The sequence below is a fragment of the Prionailurus viverrinus genome, chromosome D2 (genome assembly GCF_022837055.1).
Source record: "Prionailurus viverrinus isolate Anna chromosome D2, UM_Priviv_1.0, whole genome shotgun sequence".
In the NCBI taxonomy this organism is placed as follows: Eukaryota; Metazoa; Chordata; class Mammalia; order Carnivora; family Felidae; genus Prionailurus; species Prionailurus viverrinus.
Genome location: NC_062571.1, coordinates 7,276,879 through 7,298,693, shown reverse-complemented (window position 1 = coordinate 7,298,693; position 21,815 = coordinate 7,276,879). Strand labels below are relative to the sequence as shown.

Here is a 21,815-nt window from a genome sequence, read left to right as displayed (position 1 = left end):
ACACTTGCTGGTAGGAATGAAAAATGATACAGCCACTGTAGAAAACAATACAGCAGTTTCTCAAAAAATTAAACACAGAATTACCATTTGGCCCAGCCATTCCATTTCTGGGTGTACAACCAAACGAACTGAAAGCAGGGACTTGAACAGATACTGGTACACCTATGTTCACACCAGCATTATTTACAATAGTCAAAAGGCAGAAGCAACCCAAAAGTCCATCAGTGGATGAACAGATAAACAGAATGTGGTATATACATATAATGGAAGAGAATCCTGACACAGGCCAGAACAGGAATGAACCTTGAAGATGTTATGCTAAGTGAAGTCACATGCTATGTCACACTAAGTCAGTCACAAAAAGACAAATATTGCCTGACTCCACTTAACATAAGGTACCCAGAATAAATACCAAAGACAGAAAGTAGAACAGTGGTTGCCAGGCTGAGAGTAGGGGCACTGGGGAGTTCCTAATTAATGGGTACAAGGTTTCAGTGTGGTGATAAAAAAAAGTCTGAGATGGATACTGGTGATGGTTGCCCGATGTGAATGTTCCTAATGCCACTAGTATACTTAGAAATGGTCAAAATGGTAAATTGCATTGTATGTATTTTATAGATATATATATGTGTGTATATAAAATTTTACAATAAAAAAAAATTCATCTCCAGCTCTATTCATCCATCTGTTCCTGGGTCTTCTCCAAAAGTAACCATCCTCAACTATCATATCCTTTTTCCTGGTATTTAATTCGGCATTTCTCTATAATATACATACCACTGCTTCTTACAGGCTTATCAATTACCTGCCCATCTTCTGCCATGGTAGATGAAGCTTACAAAACCAGAAGCACCTCCACATTTCACTTCTCTGAATCCCTACCTTCAATGGCAATATGACAATTTGTGGTTAAGAAGCCAATCGGCAGATGTTAACATTTGCTTCCTAACCTAATTCACTATATTTCTAAGAATCTATCACGTTTTCCCAAAACATTTCAGTATCCATTTATCAGTTCTACTTCTTATTTTCTTCTTTGATGCCCTCTTTCATACTGCTCACCCAGAACTAGCTGCTCTTCAGCCGGTGGCACAGGTGTCATCCCTGGGCTTTCCTCTGCTGCTTCGGAGTTGGAGCCTCAATTTACCAAAGCCCCTTTCTCTTCTTTCACGGCTTATTCTCTTGTTTTGTTAGAACACACCGTCTAATAATTTTCTAAGAAATGTTGCATGGATACAAGTTTTTGCTGTTGTTCTCGAATGGCTTTCTTTCTTCCTCTTGCACTTTGGCTGGTGGCTTGGCTGGATACAGAACTCTATGCTGAACGCAAACGTGACACACTGTACCTCCATCTTCCATCATTAATTCTTCCTGCTGAGAAGCTGGACGTCATGTATATTCCTAATCCCTCCTACATGACCCTGAAAGCTTTTGAGACATTCTCATTATTTCTGGCATCATTAAAGAAATTTCAGGGGTGCCTACGTGGCTCAGCCAGTTGAGCGTCCGACACTTGATTTTGGCTCGGGTCATGATCCCCAGGGTCGTTGAGAGGGAGCCCTGTGTCAGGCTCTGTGCTTATGGGAAAGAGCCTGCTTGAGATTCTCTGTCTCTCCTTCTCTCTGCCCCTCCCCCCAGGCACATGCTCTCTCAAAATAAATAAATAAACATTAAAAAAAAAGAAATTTCATAATAATTGCCTGGTATAGGCCTGTTTTCATTCATTGGGCTTGGCAGGATATAGCTTTTTTCAATCTGGAAACTCAAATCCTAAATAAATTTTCTGGTGTTTACCTATACATGGTATATAACCTCTGGTGTACACATGTATAGGATAAAACATTTTGTTCTCTGACATACAGGATCATATGCTATCAGCTTTGGAATCTGACAGACTGGACTCAACCCTTAGCCTCACTACTTAACCAGCTCTGGTACTTGGGGAAGCTAACTTCTTTAACACCATATATGAAATGGGGACTTATTAAAAACTGTAGTTTTTTAATAAGATGACACGTGTCACCTGGGTGACTCAGTTGGTTAAGCGCTGACTCTTGATTTCAGCTTGATTTTGGTTTGTGAGATCAAGCCCCGCATGAGGCTCTGTGCTGACAACGCAGAACCTGCTTGGGATTCTCTCTCTCTCTCTCTCTCTCTCTCTCTCTCTCTGCACCTCCCCTGCCCTCTCTCTCCTTCAAAATAAATAAGTAAAATAAAATAAAATAAAATAAAATAAAATAAAATAAAATAAAATAAAATAAAATAAAATATGACACATGTAAACTGTACAAAAGCAACATACGTATGTAAATAAATGTAAAATACATGTTACCTATTATTAAAATATCAAAAACTGAATTGGTGCAGATACTATAAACACTGTCAAATCTGTCAAGACTGCCATTTTAAGAAAATAAGACCAACAAAAGAAGTGGGAGGCAGCCAATGGGTAGAGCTTTTTCTTTTGGGGTGATAAAAATGTTTTGGAACTTCAAAGAGGTGGTGGTTACATAACATTGTGAAAGTACCAAATGTCACTGAAGTGTACACTTTAAAATGATTAATTTTATGTTATGTAATTTTCACCTCAATAAAGAAAAAAAAAGGAAGCAGGGAAAAGAAAGGCAATACAAGGAAGAAGTCAAAAGTTGTTGAAAAGGGAGAATGGAATTGATATTCTCTAAATTATTTCGAAGCTTTCCTCTATATAATCTCTTTTTAATTTTTTAACTGAATAACCAATAATGATAATGTTGGGATGACAAACACTTCCTTTTCAATGGAATATCAACACATAATTAAGGTTGATTGAGAGATCAACATATAATTATAAGAATATGTGACGTTTCTTCAGGGAGAAAATGTATAAAAGAGGAAAGCTGGAAGCTGCACCTGAATCTGTAATACAGCCGCATATATATATATGGATAAAAAGGCTGAGAGTATAGAACACAATGAATAAAGTCTTTTTTTAAAAAAAAAAAAAAGAAAATCACTATATATCAGAAGACTAAGCTCAAAGCATTTCCTTACAATAAATATGGGAACCCACCCACATCTAACATCGTTCCAATAAAACGGGAAGCAAATTACTTCCTACTGATTTCAGACTAAGGGGAAATATTGTTCTATGCATCTTTTTTCATTTTCAACACTTCCCAAATTATGCTCCAAGGAACACTGTTTAGAAGACATTATTTAACATATTAAAAGAAAAGAAAGAGAGAAGGGGGAAGGAAGGGAAGGGAAGAGAAAGAAAAAACAGGAAAAGAAAAGCAGCATATTCAAATTTCACTCTTGGGAGAGTTACAAGGCATAGTAGTATATTAAAGGTTCTGCAGTAAGAAAGCCAGTTCACGACTCTATTAAACCTACATTTGTCTGATTTATTAAGTACAGAACAGTTCTTAAGCTATGTCTGTTAAACATATAATTCATCACTTTGTTAAAGACTGCTCAGATTTATACCAGATAACATATAAATTAGGGTAACTTCAATATTAGCCCCAGGGATGAGATTACCACACAATAATCAATTATCTGAATAAAACATTGTTTCAAATTACCAGCAGTTCAGAGCAAGATCTTAGGGGCAATAAAGGAGGAGGAGAGAAGGTGGTTAATAAGAAGAAAAGAAGAGAAAACAATCTGGGAAGAGTTCAGCTCTTCAACTTTCTTTTTGAGATGTCGTTGTCCTACCCTGTCAATTCTGATCGCTTATTAAACAAAACATTTGCAGTTAAGATAGTTACAAATTTCAGCTTTGTTCACTTCTCCCCAACTTTTTATTTTTTTGCATCAATTCCTGATCCCAGGAGGTAACCTCAAAAGAAGTTAAATATTTGTCACTTGAGTACCTCAAATATAAAATTCCACGTTGCCATTAACAAACCATATCCCCAACAGTTAAATACTGCATAATTTAAGTAAAGGCATTTGCAATGTGAGTTTCTTTTACTCAAAGCAAAGATGTTCAACACCAACAAAGTATGAACCTGGCATAGTGTTTCTCCTTTGGGGAGAAATCATAGAAAACACATGGAATGAGAGGGCAAAGGAAATCCAACTGGAAATGTTTGTTGAGAGAAAATTTACAAGAATAAAGACACATTTTTCACTGAGACATTATCATCTTTGAGCCAAAAAGGAATCACTACTGATTATTACTACTGTGTCCAATACCGTGGGAACCAAACAAGAAAATCAATCATTTAGGTACTAGAGACAGCCATTCCCCCTTGGAGAAGTTAATCCTAACAGGCCAATTACTTGGAAGTTACTTATTTTTATTTTATTTCACAGGAAAAACCACAACTATCTTCCTGGTCACTGTTCATCCTCTCTCTCGCAGAAGGGGAGTGGAGTGAGCAACGGAAGCCAGCAAAGCCTCACTAGCCATTTATCCCCCAATCACAACATGTGGGAGGGCAAGACAAACCAGGCACAGCATAGCTATTATATTCCACAGGTAATTCCTCATCATTTACGTGCTATTACCACTGCCATTACCATAAAGGTGACAGGATCAGTTGGCTAAAGCAACTACTGGCTAAATAAAAAACCATGTACATAAAACCTTTTTAAGGAATAACATTTGAAAAAGCCAAGAACTGGACACAATAAGCTAGATACATTAAAGCAGGCAGAATAAACTTCAATCTTGGTTACAGATTACAAATTAAATTTGGGAATCCTTTTTTTTTTAATAACTTTTTAACGTTTTATTTTATTTTTGAGAGAGAGAGAGAGCATGCACGAGCGAGCATGAGCAGGAGAGGAGCAGAGAGAGAGGGAGACACACAATCTGAAGCAGACTCCAGGCTCTGAGCTGTCAGCACAGAGCCCGATACGGGGCTCGAACTCACGGACAGTGAGATCATAATCTGAGCCAAAGTCAGACGCTTGACTGACTGAGCAACCCAGGAGCCCCAAATTTGGGAATCTTAATTCAGTGTCATTAATTCAGGCGAGGGCTATGAAGTCAGAAGATGACATATCAAAATGCTTCCCAGCAAAATATTTTCTTGGTGAAATTATTACAATCTAAGGTCTGAAAATGAAGTGTACAGATCCAAAAACTGAACTTTATCAGTAACCTGAAAGATGAAAAATCAGCCTCGTGACTAACAAGTCAGAAGAAACTAATTCAGTCAGAAGAGAACAAAGAGAACCAACCAAAACTAACATGCCAGGTTAATTTAGCTAAACGAGGATGATACCCTTACAGTGATCAGAAAACTTGTCCTCTACCCAGACTATTCATACTCCTTTTCCAGGTGAGTACTAACCTGATCTGATTGAATCAGTACTTGGTTGGACACAGAATGACAAAGCAGTAATATAAGATAGTCACCCTGGAGGATATCTTGCCTAGGTCATAAGGAGGCCTGATGAACACTCCTGCACCACCGCAGAGAACACAAGTCTGGTGACTGCACGACTCCTTTTCCAGATCCTCCTCTCCTGATTCAAAATTTACGTCCCTCATTCTTTTCTCTACCACCCACATTTTCTGTGCATGTGTACTGTCACTGACTAAACCGTATCACAGTGTTGCTCTCATGGATCTGTGATGGTAAGCATCCTTCCAACTGTGTCCCACCTAACTAGGAGAAAACAAATTTATTTCCCTATTTTCAAGTTCTTAAACAGCACTTCTAACAGTCTCATGTAGCTATAACTGTAATACAAACTACAAAGAAGTAGTCTGGGGTTTTTCTGTAGTTTTTGTAGGCACTGACATTTACTAATTCTGCACAGAACAGAAACACTACAAAAGTCCAACTGGACACAACTCAATATGGCAAAATTTAAATATACGTTGGTTCAAAGCAAATTGGTAAAAACTTACCACTTAGAAAAACAACTTGTGGCTCACTCATATAAGGACACAGGTCGGCTCATGTGCTTAAACAACTAATACAAAAGGACTCTACATCTGCATAATGCTTTACAAAGTGCTCTCCCACTCACTGTAACATTTAATTCCCAGCAAATATTTAAATTCAAAGGCTCCAAGAAAGAGATTTCTGAAAGAGCATAAAGGGAATAATCCAAAATTTTAAACTTTAAAAACCATTTAAGTTTCTACGGACATTTACAGTTAGTTTTTCATACATATATATTTTTTATTTGGAATGAGAAAATATATTGAGACTACACAGCAGACACAAATTTCTTCTCTCATGAAACACATGATGTACTCTTAGGTTATAAATGTATTAAAATCATTTAAATGGGCCTTGAGAAACATTGTTCGAAACTGAATGATAATTACACTTAGAAAATTATTCACGTTTATAAAAGAGACAAAGTCAGACTTTGGTTTGCCCACCAACTCCTGTCCAGACCCTCTACCAAACACTTATTCAAACGCTTGGTACATTTATGCCCTACTATAAACTGTTGTATGTAAAAAATACATGGTATCAGTTATCTCCAACTTAGGATGAATAAATTTAAGTGAATGAATCCGCTTGATGTTAAACCTAATCCCCTACTGTGAAATAAAAGACAAAACCATAGTGTAATGGAATCCAGATGTTAACTTGGTTAAGAAGTATTGTATGGAGTCCACGAAATTATATCACATACACCTGATCATGTCAAAGGTCAGTTCTTATTAACGGAGATGTAGCCCACTGAAGTCCACTAAATAAACAAACAAAAAAGCAGTACAGAGCACCAGCATAATAAAAATAAAGTTTACCTCACAAGGACATCGTTTTCTATGATTTAGAAATCTTCTCTAAATGAAAATACAGCATGAATACATCAATAGTTGAAACAGAAAATTAAGAGTTCTTACCTTACTACATCATCAATATTGTTCCTGTATACGCCTTCAAGTCTTTCTGCAGGAAACCCCATAGCAATAATGTTTGGATAAATATCTGAGTACTTAGGTTAAGGAAATATCTGAAATATGCAAAAATGCAAACTACGTGTAAATGTTTTAAAGCATTAGCTGATTATAAAAATTACTATACCTATGTTAGCAAAAGACTGTCAAATTTATTTATTTATAAACCATCATGCATAATTAAGAAACACAAGTGAATACATTAATTCCGAAAGAATTATATCAAAATAATTATATGGCAAAATAATTTTCAAATCCCTCTACCTACTACATTAAAAATGCCCTCAAGGAAAAAACTTAACTTCCACATTTACGGTATTTAGGCATATGTACGTGAAAAACAAAAACCTCAGACTTTATAAATCACAGAACTCAAGTTATCTTGGGACAAAAACCAAGTATCAAAATAAAAACAAAAACAGCTACACAACTTCTAATTTTTTCATGGATATAAAAGGCACCATGGCATAGAGAAAGGGAGCTACAATTAAGAATTAGGAAGCCAGATTTAAGACCTGGCTGTTCATCTAACCAGTTGTATAATTTTGACATGTGACTTAAACATTTGCAGGCTTCAATTTCCTATTCCACATGATTAGGCTGAAACAACCACAGTGCTCTCTTCCAGTCCTTGGTATTTGCGACTTGGTAATACCGAACTAAGGTACAAACTTATTCTCCCTTTCCATCAAGGTAATCAACATTTAGCATGCCATTCTATTCACTTATGTCACACACTATATTTGGCATAAAAACTTCTGCACTCCAGAAGCATTAAAACACACACACACACACACACTCTCTCTCTCTCTCTCTCTACATTTCTACGTATTTTGGATCATACCAGCACTAATTTCTTCTTGAGATCCACTATCCATCTCTTTAATCTCATAATTTTCTGACATGGACCTTCCAAAACAGCCAAGCTCATCTGCCTCAAGCCTCTCTTCAAAACCATCCCTAAAGTGTTCTGTCTACTTCTGGACCCATTCATTTTTCAAATACAATTCAAAATTCATCAAAGCCAGTGCCCTTTTCTAGATCTTTTTTCCTTCACTTTCCGCCACATTCACATTATTGAGTTGATCTCAGTATTATTTTCAATCCAAAAATAATTATCGAATTACTAAAAGCTTTTATTTTAGTATCAGAATTTTTAAAAGGTTTTATCCATAGTTTTGCCACACACTGATTGAACAGACCTAACAAATATTTTAAGAAAAAAGAAGCACAACATATACAGTATACTACCTTTTATATGAAAAAATATTTACTGTTTGGATGAAATAACATTTACACATGTATTTGCTTGAATTTGAACTTTCCAATGCACATGTGCACACCACACACACACACACACACACACACACACACACACATAACCGAGAAACTAATACAAATGTTTGCTTCATAGAGAAGCGAGGGGGAAGGGAAAGGGGAGAAGCATACACTAAAAACAGCAACAACAAACCTGACGAAAGATCAAATTGATGACCAGGAGAAATGATTTCATCTGGACAGTGCAACAATTTTACTGTACTTCTTGTTAGGAAGCACACTATAAGAACAAAAAACAACTAGAAAAAAATTTTTAAACTTCTTCTGAGAGTTCGTTTTTACTAATACCAGTATGGATATCCTCAAGCTTTTTTTCTTTATATTGTAGGGAAAAAAATAAAATTTTGCTAATGATTTTCAGATTCATGATTACAGACATAAAAGAGATACCATTATAAAATCAAGAAATCAACGGGGTACCTGGGTGGCTCAGTCAGCTAAGTGTCTGACTCTGGACTTCAGCTCAGGTCATGATTTCATGGTTCCTGAGTTCGAGCGCCTTGTTTCCCTTGCTCGCTCTCTCTCTCTCTCTCTCTCTGCCCCTCCCCCACATTCTCTCTCTCTCTCTCTCTCTCTCTCTCTCTGTTTGCTCTCAAAAATAAACATTAGGGGCGCCTGGGTGGCGCAGTCGGTTAAGCGTCCGACTTCAGCCAGGTCACGATCTCGCGGTCCCGGAGTTCGAGCCCCGCGTCGGGCTCTGGGCTGATGGCTCAGAGCCTGGAGCCTGTTTCCGATTCTGTGTCTCCCTCTCTCTCTGCCCCTCCCCCGTTCATGCTCTGTCTCTCCCTGTCCCAAAAATAAATAAACGTTCAATAAAATAAAATAAACATTAAAAATTTTTTTTAAATAAAAAAATCAAAAATCAAAGTAAAAACATTAATTAAATACAAACTCACGTTAAAATCTATGTTCTCTAGGTCTTTTCACTGAAGTGGCCTAAAAGCATGTTACCTTAGCAAAAGTAAACAATCCTAAAACCCAGATTTCATCTCTAATATCATAATACATTAAAAGGTACTAAACTCCTTGGAACAACAGCTGATGCCAGGGGTGGGACAAGAAGGTTCAAGGTGAGCCTGGGATTCCTTTCTGTGCCAGAGAACATGGAAGGTGTTACAGAGACTAATGGTCTATAGCAGACATAGAAGCTAACATGAAGGACATCCCAACAACTAAAACTGTAACAATCTGAGCATCAAAGAAAAAATTTAAACGCTAGTAAATTAAAACACCCTAAATAAAATTAATACCTTGAGCCTATAGGGGCGCCTGGGTGGCGCAGTCGGTTAAGCGTCCGACTTCAGCCAGGTCATGATCTCGCGGTCCGGGAGTTTGAGCCCCGCATCAGGCTCTGGGCTGATGGCTCAGAGCCTGGAGCCTGTTTCCGATTCTGTGTCTCCCTCTCTCTCTGCCCCTCCCCCGTTCATGCTCTGTCTCTCTCTGTCCCAAAAGTAAAATAAACGTTGAAAAAAAAAAAAAAACCTTGAGCCTATAAAGATGTTCAAAAGAAAAAAAGAAAATCTCTTTTTCATTTATTTGAAGCGGCTATCAGAATGGTTCTTTCTTTACTATGAAAATAGCTAATGAGGGGGGCGGATTAAGTATTTATGCAACTTTTCCTGTAGGTACTATATTTCAGGGCAATCAAATAGCCCCAATTCATATGACAAAGATACACTTTACAGAAAAACACAAGAGAACAGAACTTTGAAAATCATATTTTACAAACCCTAATAAAATTATTGATTAGGCAAGGATCAACAACCGGTTCTAAAGCAGTAAGTGAGTTGATGATGAAGAACTGAACTTTCTGGAACACCTGGGTGGCTCAGTCAGTTAAGCATCTGACTTCAGCTCAAGTCATGATCTCACGGATCACGAGTTCGAGTCCCATGTGGGCTCTATGCTGACAGCTCAGAGCCTGGAGCCTGCTTCTGATTCTGTGTCTCCCTGTCTCTGCCCCTCCCCCACTCAACTCTACCTCTCAAAAATAAACATTAAAAAAAATTTTAAATAATAAGAAAAGAACTGAACTTTCTTACAGTCAAAGTAATGCCACACAAAATACTTTCTAATGTAAGGAAACAAACATAATTGAACAATGGGCAGAAAGACTGCCACCACCCAATTTCACTGGTCAATCTCAGCATCATCAAGTGGAGATCGTATAACTTTTGATGTGATACAATATGAAGGACATAGCATCATCTATGATAGTCAAGCTATATTCAACCTGGGAACCCGCCAAGCATTTAGATATAACTATTCATTTACAAAGAGACAGAAAAACCAAGCTAACTGACATTATCAGAGAATAAACTGGATAAATTAAAAAGGTCTACAGCACCTGACCCAGTCTCTGCTCAAATGCCTTTTTATTTTTTGAACGTTTATTTATTTATTTATTTATTTATTTATTTTTTTTTTTTTAACGTTTATTTATTTTTGACAGAGACTGAACATAAGCAGGGGAGGGGCAGAGACAGCGGGAGACACAGAATCCAAAGCAGGCTCCAGGCTCTGAGCTGTCAGCACAGAACCCGATGTGGGGCTCAAACTCACGAACTGTGAGATCATGACCTGAGCCGAAGTTGGACGCTTAACCAACTGAGCCACCCAGGCGCCCCTCAAATGCCTTGTTTTTAAAGGTGAGGAGGGGAGGGACAGGTAGCTCTCCTTGATTTAAAAAGACTTAAGGGTTCTAAGAGCCAAGTTCACATGTACAATGCTGTTCTGGATATTGTTCTAGGCAAACCAGCCACAAAGAACATTTTTGAGCTAACTAGAGAAATATGAATATCATCTGGGCATTAGATAAGATGAAAGTTAACTGAAATGGAAAAGTAGACAGTATTATTATTATTGACTGAAATAAAGGTTTCAAAAGAGAACATATAGCATTACGTCATGTTGGCATAATAATGCATATATATCCATATAGACATATGTAGACAAAAAGATTTACAAACTAAGGTACTAAAAGTAATCATCTCTGGGTGGTAGAAATATATATTTTTCTCATTTTTGTTTTATATTTTCTACTTTTGGTACAATGCACCTGTACTATTTCTATAAAAGATTATAATTATCTCTAAGTCTATTTACTAAGCGTCATGACAAAATATTGTCTTGTCCTGCGTGACTCAGTTTCAGCTGTGTAGCTAAAAAAAAAAAAAAAAAAAAAATGCTGAGTTTCTGCCCAAAAACATATATGTGTATACACATATATTTATGCGCGCACACACACACACACACACACACACACACACACACACACACATATAATGATAAAAGTATCTAACACTTAAATAGCATTTACTATGTGGCAATTTTTGTTACTTTAAGAATTTATAAATTCACCCCAACCTCAAAGGGTTCTTTACTGGAAAGGTTCCAAAACTACTAGGATTATCATTTTTAACATTACAAATATCAGCTGTCATCTGTTATTCTCACATAAGAAAGTAGTCCCACCTAAAAATGTAGCTCAATTCAAAGAGCTATGTTTGGGAAGCCTGGGTGGCTCAGTCAGTTAAGCTGAGCAGCGCAGAGCCTGCTTCGATTCTCTTTCCCTCTCTCTCTCTGCCCCTCCCCTACTCGTGCTGTCTCTCTCAAAATAAATAAAAATGTTTTAAAAAAGCAGCTACGTTCAATTATCGAAATGGTTTAGGGTGTTATACCCATTCATGAGAAAAATAAGAGAATGGAGGCTCAAATCAAGTCTACAGCAGTGTAATTCCTTAAAGTAAATAATCTTTACTTTGTAACTCTGTCTTGGGAGCACCAACATGTAGAAAATGAGAAATAACACTCGGAAAACAACATGAGGGAGCAGTAAGGCCCCAGAGCAGTGGCAGCTGCCGCCAGCCCAGAATTCCTACCTTAAAAATTATAAATATATGTCAGTCAAAAATATAAATTGAAATCACCCAAGGAGCGCCTGGGTGGCTCCGTCAGTTGAGGGTCCGACTTCGGCTCAGGTCATGATCTCACCGTTTGTGAGTTCGAGCCCCGCGTCAGGCCCTGTGCGGAGCCTGGAGCCTGCTTCTGATTCTGTGTCTCCCTCTCTCTCTGCTCCTCCCCTGCTCACGATCTGTCTCTGTCTCTCAAAAATAAATAAACATTAAAAAAAAAAAAAAAAAAGAGAGAGAGAGAGAGAGAAATCACCCAAGTTTTTCTGAGCAATACAACAGAGAAATATGTTTTATTCAAAGAAATAATAATGACTGCTACTAACAAACTTCCTAACTGAATTCTTAATTTCAGTGAAAACGCTAGGAAGATTTTTAGCCTTACAGACGAGCACAGTAATACAAAGGCCCTTGAAATGCAGTCATTTTTACCAGGACTAAACTCAAATTTATCCGTACACTATGAATACTAACTAATAAAGAAAATAAGGTTGCAAAGGATTTGATTAACTTACTTTAAAAAACTACTTATCTATGACAATACATAAATGGGGATGTTACATACTCACTAAAGTAAACTCAATTGGCCCCCTCTTTCAATCACTTATCCAAACACAAATTGAACATTCTACGGAAGGGGCACTGAAAATGTAACGCTAAGTAAGCAAAGCCTACTGCATTGAGAGAGTTCCTGTTCTATCAGGGAAGACAGACACACAGATGTGCAACCGTGCCTCAGGCTCTACTGAATACAAGATCAAGATATTTTAAGAGAAAAAGAGAGCAGGATAAATTCTGTAAGGGCACGGATAAAGCTTCACAAAGTAGGCGATATGTTAGATAATCCTTAAGCAGTCAGGCATCAGCAGACAGAAGAACAAACAAGAGCGATTATAACATTCCAAGCAGAGTACAGGACAGGGTTATGGAAATACATAAAACATTTGGAAAAAGCCAGCAGTCCCATGTGGCTCGCACACAAAGCTCTATGGAGAAAGCACCAGGACAGAAGATTAGGTCTAGTTTTAAGGATGCTGTCGGCAGGGAGTTCAATTTAACCACACATAAGGAGTCAGAGGCCAGAAATAACGTGGGGGTCTTTTGCAGAGCAACAATCCAATACTTTCTTTACACAGAATCTAGGAACTCGGTCTTTTCAAGGTTTCCTTTTCCTCAAATCCTCACCTTCCTTTTTCACAGTTTGAGATTTTACCCAAGACTTTGGCATCCATCAGAAGTTAGAACGAGGCAGAGAACATGTGCCACGGTATGGGAAATACATTCCCATTTAATCCTAACTATCCTACTGAGTAATATTACCATTTCATAAATGATAAAATTGAAGGTCAAAAAGACTGAGTAATTTGTGCAAGGTTCCACAGCCAGTAAGTACTAAGTTATGATTGAAACCTGTTAAGTGCATAACCCAAAGCCCAGGCTTTTTATACCATGCTGCCTCACAAAAGGGGATTAAAATTTTTTTTATATATTTCCAAATCAATAACAAAAAATTTACAAACGAAGCAGGTTCAAATGAAAGTGAATTTTACTAACCAAATGTTAAAACTTCTAAAAGATAATACAAAAAATCACTGGCATTTCCAACACTGAATGTCAGCAACAATGAGTGCTGAATTTTGAAGCAAGTATTTCTTATGCCAAGACTTATACCAATAAACCTCTAATATGACTTTTTTGCTTACCAGTATGTCTAAATTTCCGACATACCTTTTTAGACAATTTAAACAAAATAAATATAAGTGAAAAAAAATAATGTATGATTTTTAATACAGAAGAGCCTTAACCTGAACTTACTGGATATACTCTTAAACAAGTAGTAGAGGGTTTAATATGAAATTCTGATCTAATGACTTACAAATGCCGAACATAAAGAATTATACTAACTAGGTCACTAAAGACAGCCAAATATTTTTGCCATCTAGTGATCCACTCACAGGCGGTATGGCGCCATGGCTACGAACGTCTGCTCTAGAGCCAAACTGTCTGGACTTGAACTCTAGCTTCAGGTACATCCTTTGCAAGTTCCATATCCTCAGTTTCCTATGAAAAATGGGACTGGTGAAAATACTCATCATACAGGGTTGTTCTAAGGAATAAATGCGTGAATATATTTAAAAAATGACCAGAACGTGGGGCGCCTGGGTGGCTCAGTCGGTTAAGCGGCCGACTTCAGCTCAGGTCATGATCTCGTGGTCCGTGAGTTCGAGCCCCACGTCGGGCTCTGTGCTGACAGCTCGGAGCCTGGAGCCTGTTTCAGATTCTGTGTCTCCCTCTCTCTGACCCTCCCCCGTCCATGCTCTGTCTCTCTCTGTCTCAAAAATAAATAAAGTTCTTTAAAAAAAAAAAAAAAGACCAGAACATAGTGGCAGTTGTCTAACAATTAAATGGCACAGACCTAGACCACAGGAGGTTACCGTAACTATTTGGGTGTTTTTTTTTTTTCCAATGACACTGACTTACTGAATAGCCTAATCCTTCTCAAGAGCACCAAAGCCTAACAGAAACCTTAACTCTTTGAAATCTTGACAATATCACTTGACAGTATCATGAGCACCTGGGTGGCTCAGTCAGTTAAGCATCTGACTTCAGTTCAGGTCATGATCTCACAGTTCTTGAGCTCAAGCCCCACAACGGGTTCTGGGATGACGACGCAGAGCCCGCTTCAGATCCTCTGTGTCTCTCTCCTCTCTCTCCTTTCTCTCTCTTCCTCCCTCCCTCTCTCTGTCTGAAATAAACTTTAAAAAAAAAAAAGAAACAGAACAAATGTAAAATATTCCCAAATTCCCCAAAGGAAAAACAAAAGCCTTCTTTCCCCATTATCAGTGGCCACGTGCAGGAAGCAAGGAGGCAGAAGAAATGCATGCACACGTACACGCCTGGTACTTTGTGTTTCACTCGCCTAAGCTGGAGAGCCACGAGAGCCACCACTGCTACAGGAGATCTGTAGATGATGTGCATGACATACAGCAGACAGTCTCCTTTGGCCCAACCTTTGAGCAAATGTGTTCCATTTGTTTTAATTAAGGTATAATTTACATACAATAAAATACAAGATCTTAAGGGACTCATTGCTGTTTTGATAATTACATAAACCATATTTGGACAGTCTTGATTCAAGTGCTACAACAATCCCATCTCACACCACAGAAAACTGAATGAAAGAAAAAAATTAAATGTTAATTAAGGGGCGCCTGGGTGGCTCAGTCGGTTAAGCACCGAGTTCGGCTCAGGTCATGATCTCAAGGTTCCTGAGTTTGAGCCCCGCATCGGGCTCAGTGCTGACAGCTCAGAGCCTGGAACCTGCTTCGGATTCTGTGTCTCCCTCTGTCTCTGCTCCTTCCCCACTCGTGCTCTGTCTCTTTCTGTCTCTCAAAAAAAATAAATAAACGTTTAAAAAAAATTTTTTTTTCAACGTTTATTTATTTTTTGGGACAGAGAGAGACAGAGCATGAATGGGGAGGGGCAGAGAGAGAGGGAGACACAGAATCGGAAACAGGCTCCAGGCTCTGAGCCATCAGCCCAGAGCCTGACGCGGGGCTCGAACTCACGGACCGCGAGATCGTGACCTGGTTGAAGTCGGACGCTTAACCGACTGCGCCACCCAGGCACCCCAAAATAAATAAACATTTTAAAAAATTAAAAAAAAAGAAGTAGCACATATAAACATTAAAAAAAAAAAGGTAATTAAGTCCTAACACCTGTCCACAGAAGTCCGTTTCACCAATAACATTCACTGACATGCTATAAAATAACATGGCTACTATATGAGCTAAATAAATTTTTACTGGTTGTTCTAAGTATCCAATCATGACTTAAAACACTAAAAGTATATGCTAAGTTACACCTAGTTAACAAAACACCTTTTAGAAAACAACTTGTGAGTTGAGATTTCATACCTACCTTCTCAAAATTTTACTTGAACCTAAATTAATGGGGTTTATTTTACAAATTTAAGAATTTTCAAATAGAGGATAATAACCAAAATAGCTCCTTAAACCTTATTTTATGAGTGTGTTCCTGAAGGTAGACTGAATCTTAATTTAAGTATAATTATTGAAAATAAAGTTCTGAAGTTTCTTTGTAGTATTCAACATAATATATAAATCTACTTATCCCTAAACAATTTATAAACTAAAAAACTAGTAGAGTAGTAGTATTCAAACCAGTAACACTTTTTTCCTGCCATAATTATTTTAGGGAAATATTTTATTTCCACCGATCCCATATAAGCTACTTTAAAATTCTAACCGGCTGAAAGTTGACAAAATGAAGCCATAATATACACGGAACATGACTGGCTGGCACATGGAAAATGACATACAGATTCACAGAGGTAGTGATCAAAAAGTGTCGAAAGCAAATCTGAAGGGGCCTGGCTCACAAGAGAACAGTGAGCTAAGCCGGCAACAGGAGTGAAGGAATAAATAGACTAAAAAGGAGAATTGAAAGCAAGTTAGCAGATACCAGGACTTCACCATTTAAGTTTCCTTTCCAGGAATTTCTGGAGTTTTTCCCCTGCGTTTTGTCAGGGCTTTCAACTAACGGATGCTTAAGGATCAGGTGAGAGGAAAAAAAATTCAGCCACTGACTCATAAGCTACATCAGGTCTACATGTTTGTTTCAACAAATTTTAACAAGTTTAAATGTAACAAATAGTTTCCACGCATATCCCAGTTATATCTGTCTTATCAACTTTACTAATCAAATTATGCTTTAAATAACTGCCGCTCTCATAGACTTGTAAGAGTCTTTCATTTAACGAAACATTTCATATTTCTTACTACATTTTGTTTTTTCCTATTAAATGTGTAAAATGTTTGTATCTGGTTTCTAAATTGAAGACTCATGGGTAGGAAAGCAGAAATAGGACTTCCTTGAATTTTCCAGTTGATAAAGTGCTAATTGTTCATTATTTGAGAACAATTTGTCCCAACATACAAAGCATATAATCATTCCTGGTATACAGTTTGGAACAGACCAAACTAACACAGCCTAAAACCTTATTTTCTAAGGTACCAAAGCTTGAACTACAGCAATATAATAGAAAGAATGCTCCCAATGATGGGTATTTTATGAATAAAGAAGTATTGGTCAGAACCACACAGGACACAGGAACATTTAAATATTTACTAGGTGCCAGGCCCTGCACGAGAGCACTTAATCCATACTGTCATTTAATACAGAAGACCAGAGTTCCGTTCTCAGCTTTGCAATTTAAAAACCTATGACTTGAGGTAAATTACTAAATCTCTGGGCCTCAAATATTTTTTGTGTCTTTTTTTCTGCAAAATAATGATAATACCTGCTGTAACTTCTTCACTGGTTGTTTCAAGGATCAAATGAGATATCTAGACATATCTTTAAATCTATAAACTGAAAAGGCTCTACAATTGTAGCAAGAAGTTATTATTATTTGAGGTTTGCATGGGTTAGAAATGTCCTGTTAATTTTAGTTTTAATGTCTCATTACAAGGCGACTCAATATGGTGTTTTTATAAACAAATTATAAAAGAAAGAATTCCAATACATTCACTTCAATTCACTTTAGCATAAATTTTAGGTTTCTTTTAACACTTCTAAATTAACTGCCCACAGTGCCAAACCAGAAAGGAAGACTGACTGCCAAGTAATTTATGAACTCTACTGGAGTTTTCTACTCCTCCAAACAATTAGAACCTCACAACTTTCTCTCGTGTTGTTATATTATACCAACTTGTCTTGACTGAAAAGTTTACACATATTTTTGCTTTGAAATGAAGTGTAGACCTCCCTTTCTAAATTTTTTTAAAATCTTTTTTTAAGTAGGCTCCATGCCCAACGTGGGGCTCGAACTCACAACCCTGTGATGAAGAGTTGCATGCTCTTCAGACTGAGCCAGCCAGGTGCCCCTAGATCTCACTTTCTAAATAAAAACATCACATTCTTCAAAGGTAACATCAAGAATGTTAGTAAGTCTTCTACTTAGTAGCAACACTATACATCGGTTCATTTGACAAGAAATCTACAATCTGTAACAAAGAGCTATGAAACACTCTTCCCTTTTATAGTGGACACCCGAAAACAAACAAAAAAGTAGACTATACTTTTCACAATATTCACAATAATGCTGTTTATAAAAGAAAGAAATGGAAATAACCTGAACATAGTACAGTAAGCAAAATGTGGTATTTAACCTGATGAAATATTACCTATATATATAGCTTTAAAAATGACAAAAATTACTTTGTGAATACATATGTATGTAATTATGAGCATATGTACATTAACAAAGAGGGAAAGACAATTTCCAGGGACATACATACACCTGACACAGAATTAACTATTTTTCCTACTGTTTAAATTTAAGATTAAGATTACACACAGTTTTTAAAAACTTTTTAAAGGAACAATCAAGGAACTCTGAACTTTATTTAAATTTAAGCAAATCAGAACCACGGAAAAGTATCTTATCAAGTCACTGATAATGCGAGCAATACTCTAAAATCCAAAGTACAATTTTTTAGTGTATTAGCTGGATTAGTCCCCTCAACGAATTTAATCAATTTTTCTTCAGAGTTGTTATGAAATAATGTATCTACAACTGTTCAAGCCTACATCTGTGAACCTCTAAAAATTTAAGTTGCCCAACTAACTGGTTTTAACGAGTATGAGAAACAATTACCTTCTTCCTAGGTCTCTGGATGAATACGATAAGACTGATTTCCTGTTTCAGAACTCCGCTGCTGTTAAAATACACACACGCACACCCTACCCCCGCTCTATGGTTTTGCTTCCACTAACAAACATCCAAGACTGACTACCAATGACAAATCAAATAAAATACGGTTATAACTTACATAACAACTTTCAAAAAGATCATTAGGTCAACAAAATGCATTAGACATACTTGTCAGCATCATATACCCGAACTAAGCCAAAGCTAACTCTAATTTTCTACAGCAAAATCATAATAAATAACATGAAAAATTAGAAAAGTTAAAATTATAACACTGATCCACCATTACTATGCTGAAAAGAGTATCTATAATGCTATAAATTTTGTATTCGCTATTAGACTTAATGTTACTTCTGTAATTCACTCTATTATAAAAGCCATGCTTTTATCATTTATTGTACCACAGATAAAACCACTAGGTTTGGGCTACTCTATACAGTTATGCAAAACGACAAAAGGCTATTAACTTTTACAGAAAAAAAGAGAAACAGGTAAGATATGGAAGATGACCAGGGATGTAGTAATATTTAGTGCAAATTACTCAAGAGTAGTAAACTGCATTAAAAAAAAAAAGATTCCAACATTTCCAACTGTATTGATCTTTTAGATACAACCACACACTAATTTTCTAATATTCAGAAACTACTACACACACCAGCTCCAAGCAAGTGTGTAGCTAGACTGCTTCATCTTATATTTGGCTTTAATATAATAAAATCATGTCTTTTTATTTTATGTCTAAGCCAGGAAATCATTTGGAAAGGACTTGCTTTCTTTTTTCTTTTTTTTCTTCCAATTGGCAAAAACAGTTTTGCCTAACTGCAGTATTTTAATCCTGGATAAAAACAATATAAGCCAGAAATACATGTAGATTTTAAAACACGAAGGCACACATACTGGCATTCATTACTACGTTAGGAAGACTCATATCACTGACTTTATAATAACCGTCTTGTTGTAATATTGAAAAATATTCACTTCCCACTGAGGGTATTTTTATCATTATATGAACTTTATAATCACTTGAATATGTGGATTACCAAAAAAAAACCCTGAAATTACATACACTGAATTACAAGTGAAAATTCATATTTTAAATTTTAATAATATGCAATTTTTAAATATACTAAAAAATATGAGAGCAAGTCTACATTGAACAGGTAATACTTTTAATTTTCATCAGCTACCCTTAAATGCTTGTTCCTGAAGCATTATCATTTTAGTATAAATCTAATTATTACGATTGGGGGAAAAATGCCCAATTACTGATCATAATTAGTTGTGGAATCTTCACATTCAAAGGAGAACATACTAATAATCTTGGAAAACAAGCTGAAACATGAAAGCAAAAATTAAGGAATCAACTCTGTGAACCAATAAACTTTTTAAAAACATGAAGTTCAATATACAGAAAGACAAAAATAAAAGAAAGGATGGAGCGCCTGGGTGGCTCAGTCAGTTAAGCGTCCGACTTCGGCTCAGGTCATGATCGCACGGTTCGCGGGTTCGAGCCCCGCATTGGGCTCTGTGCTGACAGCTCGGAGCCTGGAGCCTATTTCAGATTCTGTCTCTCTCTCTCTCTCTCTCTCTCTCTCTCTCTCTGCCCCTCCCCCACTCGTGCTCTGTCTCAAAAATAAAAAAACATTAAAAAAAAAAAGAAAAAAAGAGAAAGGAGCTCTTAACACCTTACACACACCCTTTAAATACTATTCAGTAAACAAAACAGGTAACAACTTAGTATCTGGACAAAAATCTCAACTAATGTGTGCCGCCTCACTTAATGTTAGAGAGGAAATTTATGCACACATTATCTGTCTATCCAAAAAGGCACCATTCTTTCCATGGCCTACAGTGCAGACCTGAACAAATTCTATAAACTGATGCTGGTAAAACTATCTACTTCCATCAGACATGAATTTGAAATTGGCAAGATGTTTCTTACACACACAAAAAGAGGCCCTAATCACAAAGTTGGATGTGGGAACATAAATCCAAAATCCTACCTAAACTGATATATTATACCGGGTCACATTAATCATTTGTCATGACGACAAACTTCTCAATAAAAAAAATATAATAAATAAAACAAAGTAGATTAAAACTAATCAGATCTTATTATGCCCAACATGCAGTTTTAAAGACTTCTTTGCAACTTGGCAAGACCAAGTTCTTAGGGGTGAAAAGGAATTAAGTTATAGAAACACCTTATGTAATGGCTCAAAGGCAACAGCAAAATTTTAAAGGCAGAAAACTCATTTACTAGCAGAAAGATAAGAAGTGAGTTGTACAAGAAAGCAGAGAACCTGAAAAATATTTTAAAGCAAATATTTAAGGAATACATTATTAAATCAGTTTCCTGATTAAGTTCTGTAATCATGAATTCCTATGTACCAACTGCTAGGAAAACTAAGAGTTTAAAAATACCGAAATCTTGTATAACTTAATACCTCAAGTTAAAACATGATGTTTCCACTTAAATATCCAAATAACCTTGTAAAACTAAATGACTAAAAGCCAGACTTCCATTACATAAGCTTTAGTTCTCAACCAGTATCTCTGCATTTTGGTAGAAAAATATAAACACTGGCATAACCACTAGGTTTTGTTTTTGCAAAAGCTTAAAATTTGATATTAGTCTTTAAAGACTGTAATTAATAGATGATTCCAAAACCAGAAATGTCAAGACCACTTATATCAGTAGATTATCTTAACTTTTCCCTATGTTTGAGTAACAGATGGTAAGCCTTAGTTCTTGGACACAACACAATAATCACAATCTGTGTGACCTTTTCAGTATTAAAAAAAAAAATCCAAATAGCCTTAATAACCAGCACCTTGGTGTATTTTACAGTAATACATATAATTTTGATCACAGTGGACAGAAACTAGATATGCAAAACTGCATCATACTTTCAGTGTGCTGCTATTTATTTTACATAAGGTTCCTACAACTAGTCCATGAACTCTT

General features: G+C 36.6%; 1 protein-coding gene across 4 annotated transcripts in view; it reads right to left on the bottom strand.

The window, feature by feature from the left end:
- PTEN (phosphatase and tensin homolog) overlaps window positions 1-21,815 on the bottom strand; it is a 93,531-nt gene that overhangs the window by 60,122 nt on the left and 11,594 nt on the right. For 2 of the 4 annotated variants that reach the window (XR_007145314.1, XR_007145313.1), the window contains exon 2: window positions 6,809-6,893. Coding sequence is in view for 2 of the 4 variants with exons in the window: in XM_047825162.1 (XP_047681118.1) it covers window positions 6,809-6,870 (62 nt within the window). In the remaining 2 variants the exon portion in view is untranslated. Of the gene's footprint in view, window positions 1-6,808; window positions 6,919-21,815 lie in introns of all 4 variants that reach the window. The other 2 variants (XM_047825162.1, XM_047825163.1) reach the window with 1 other exon arrangement.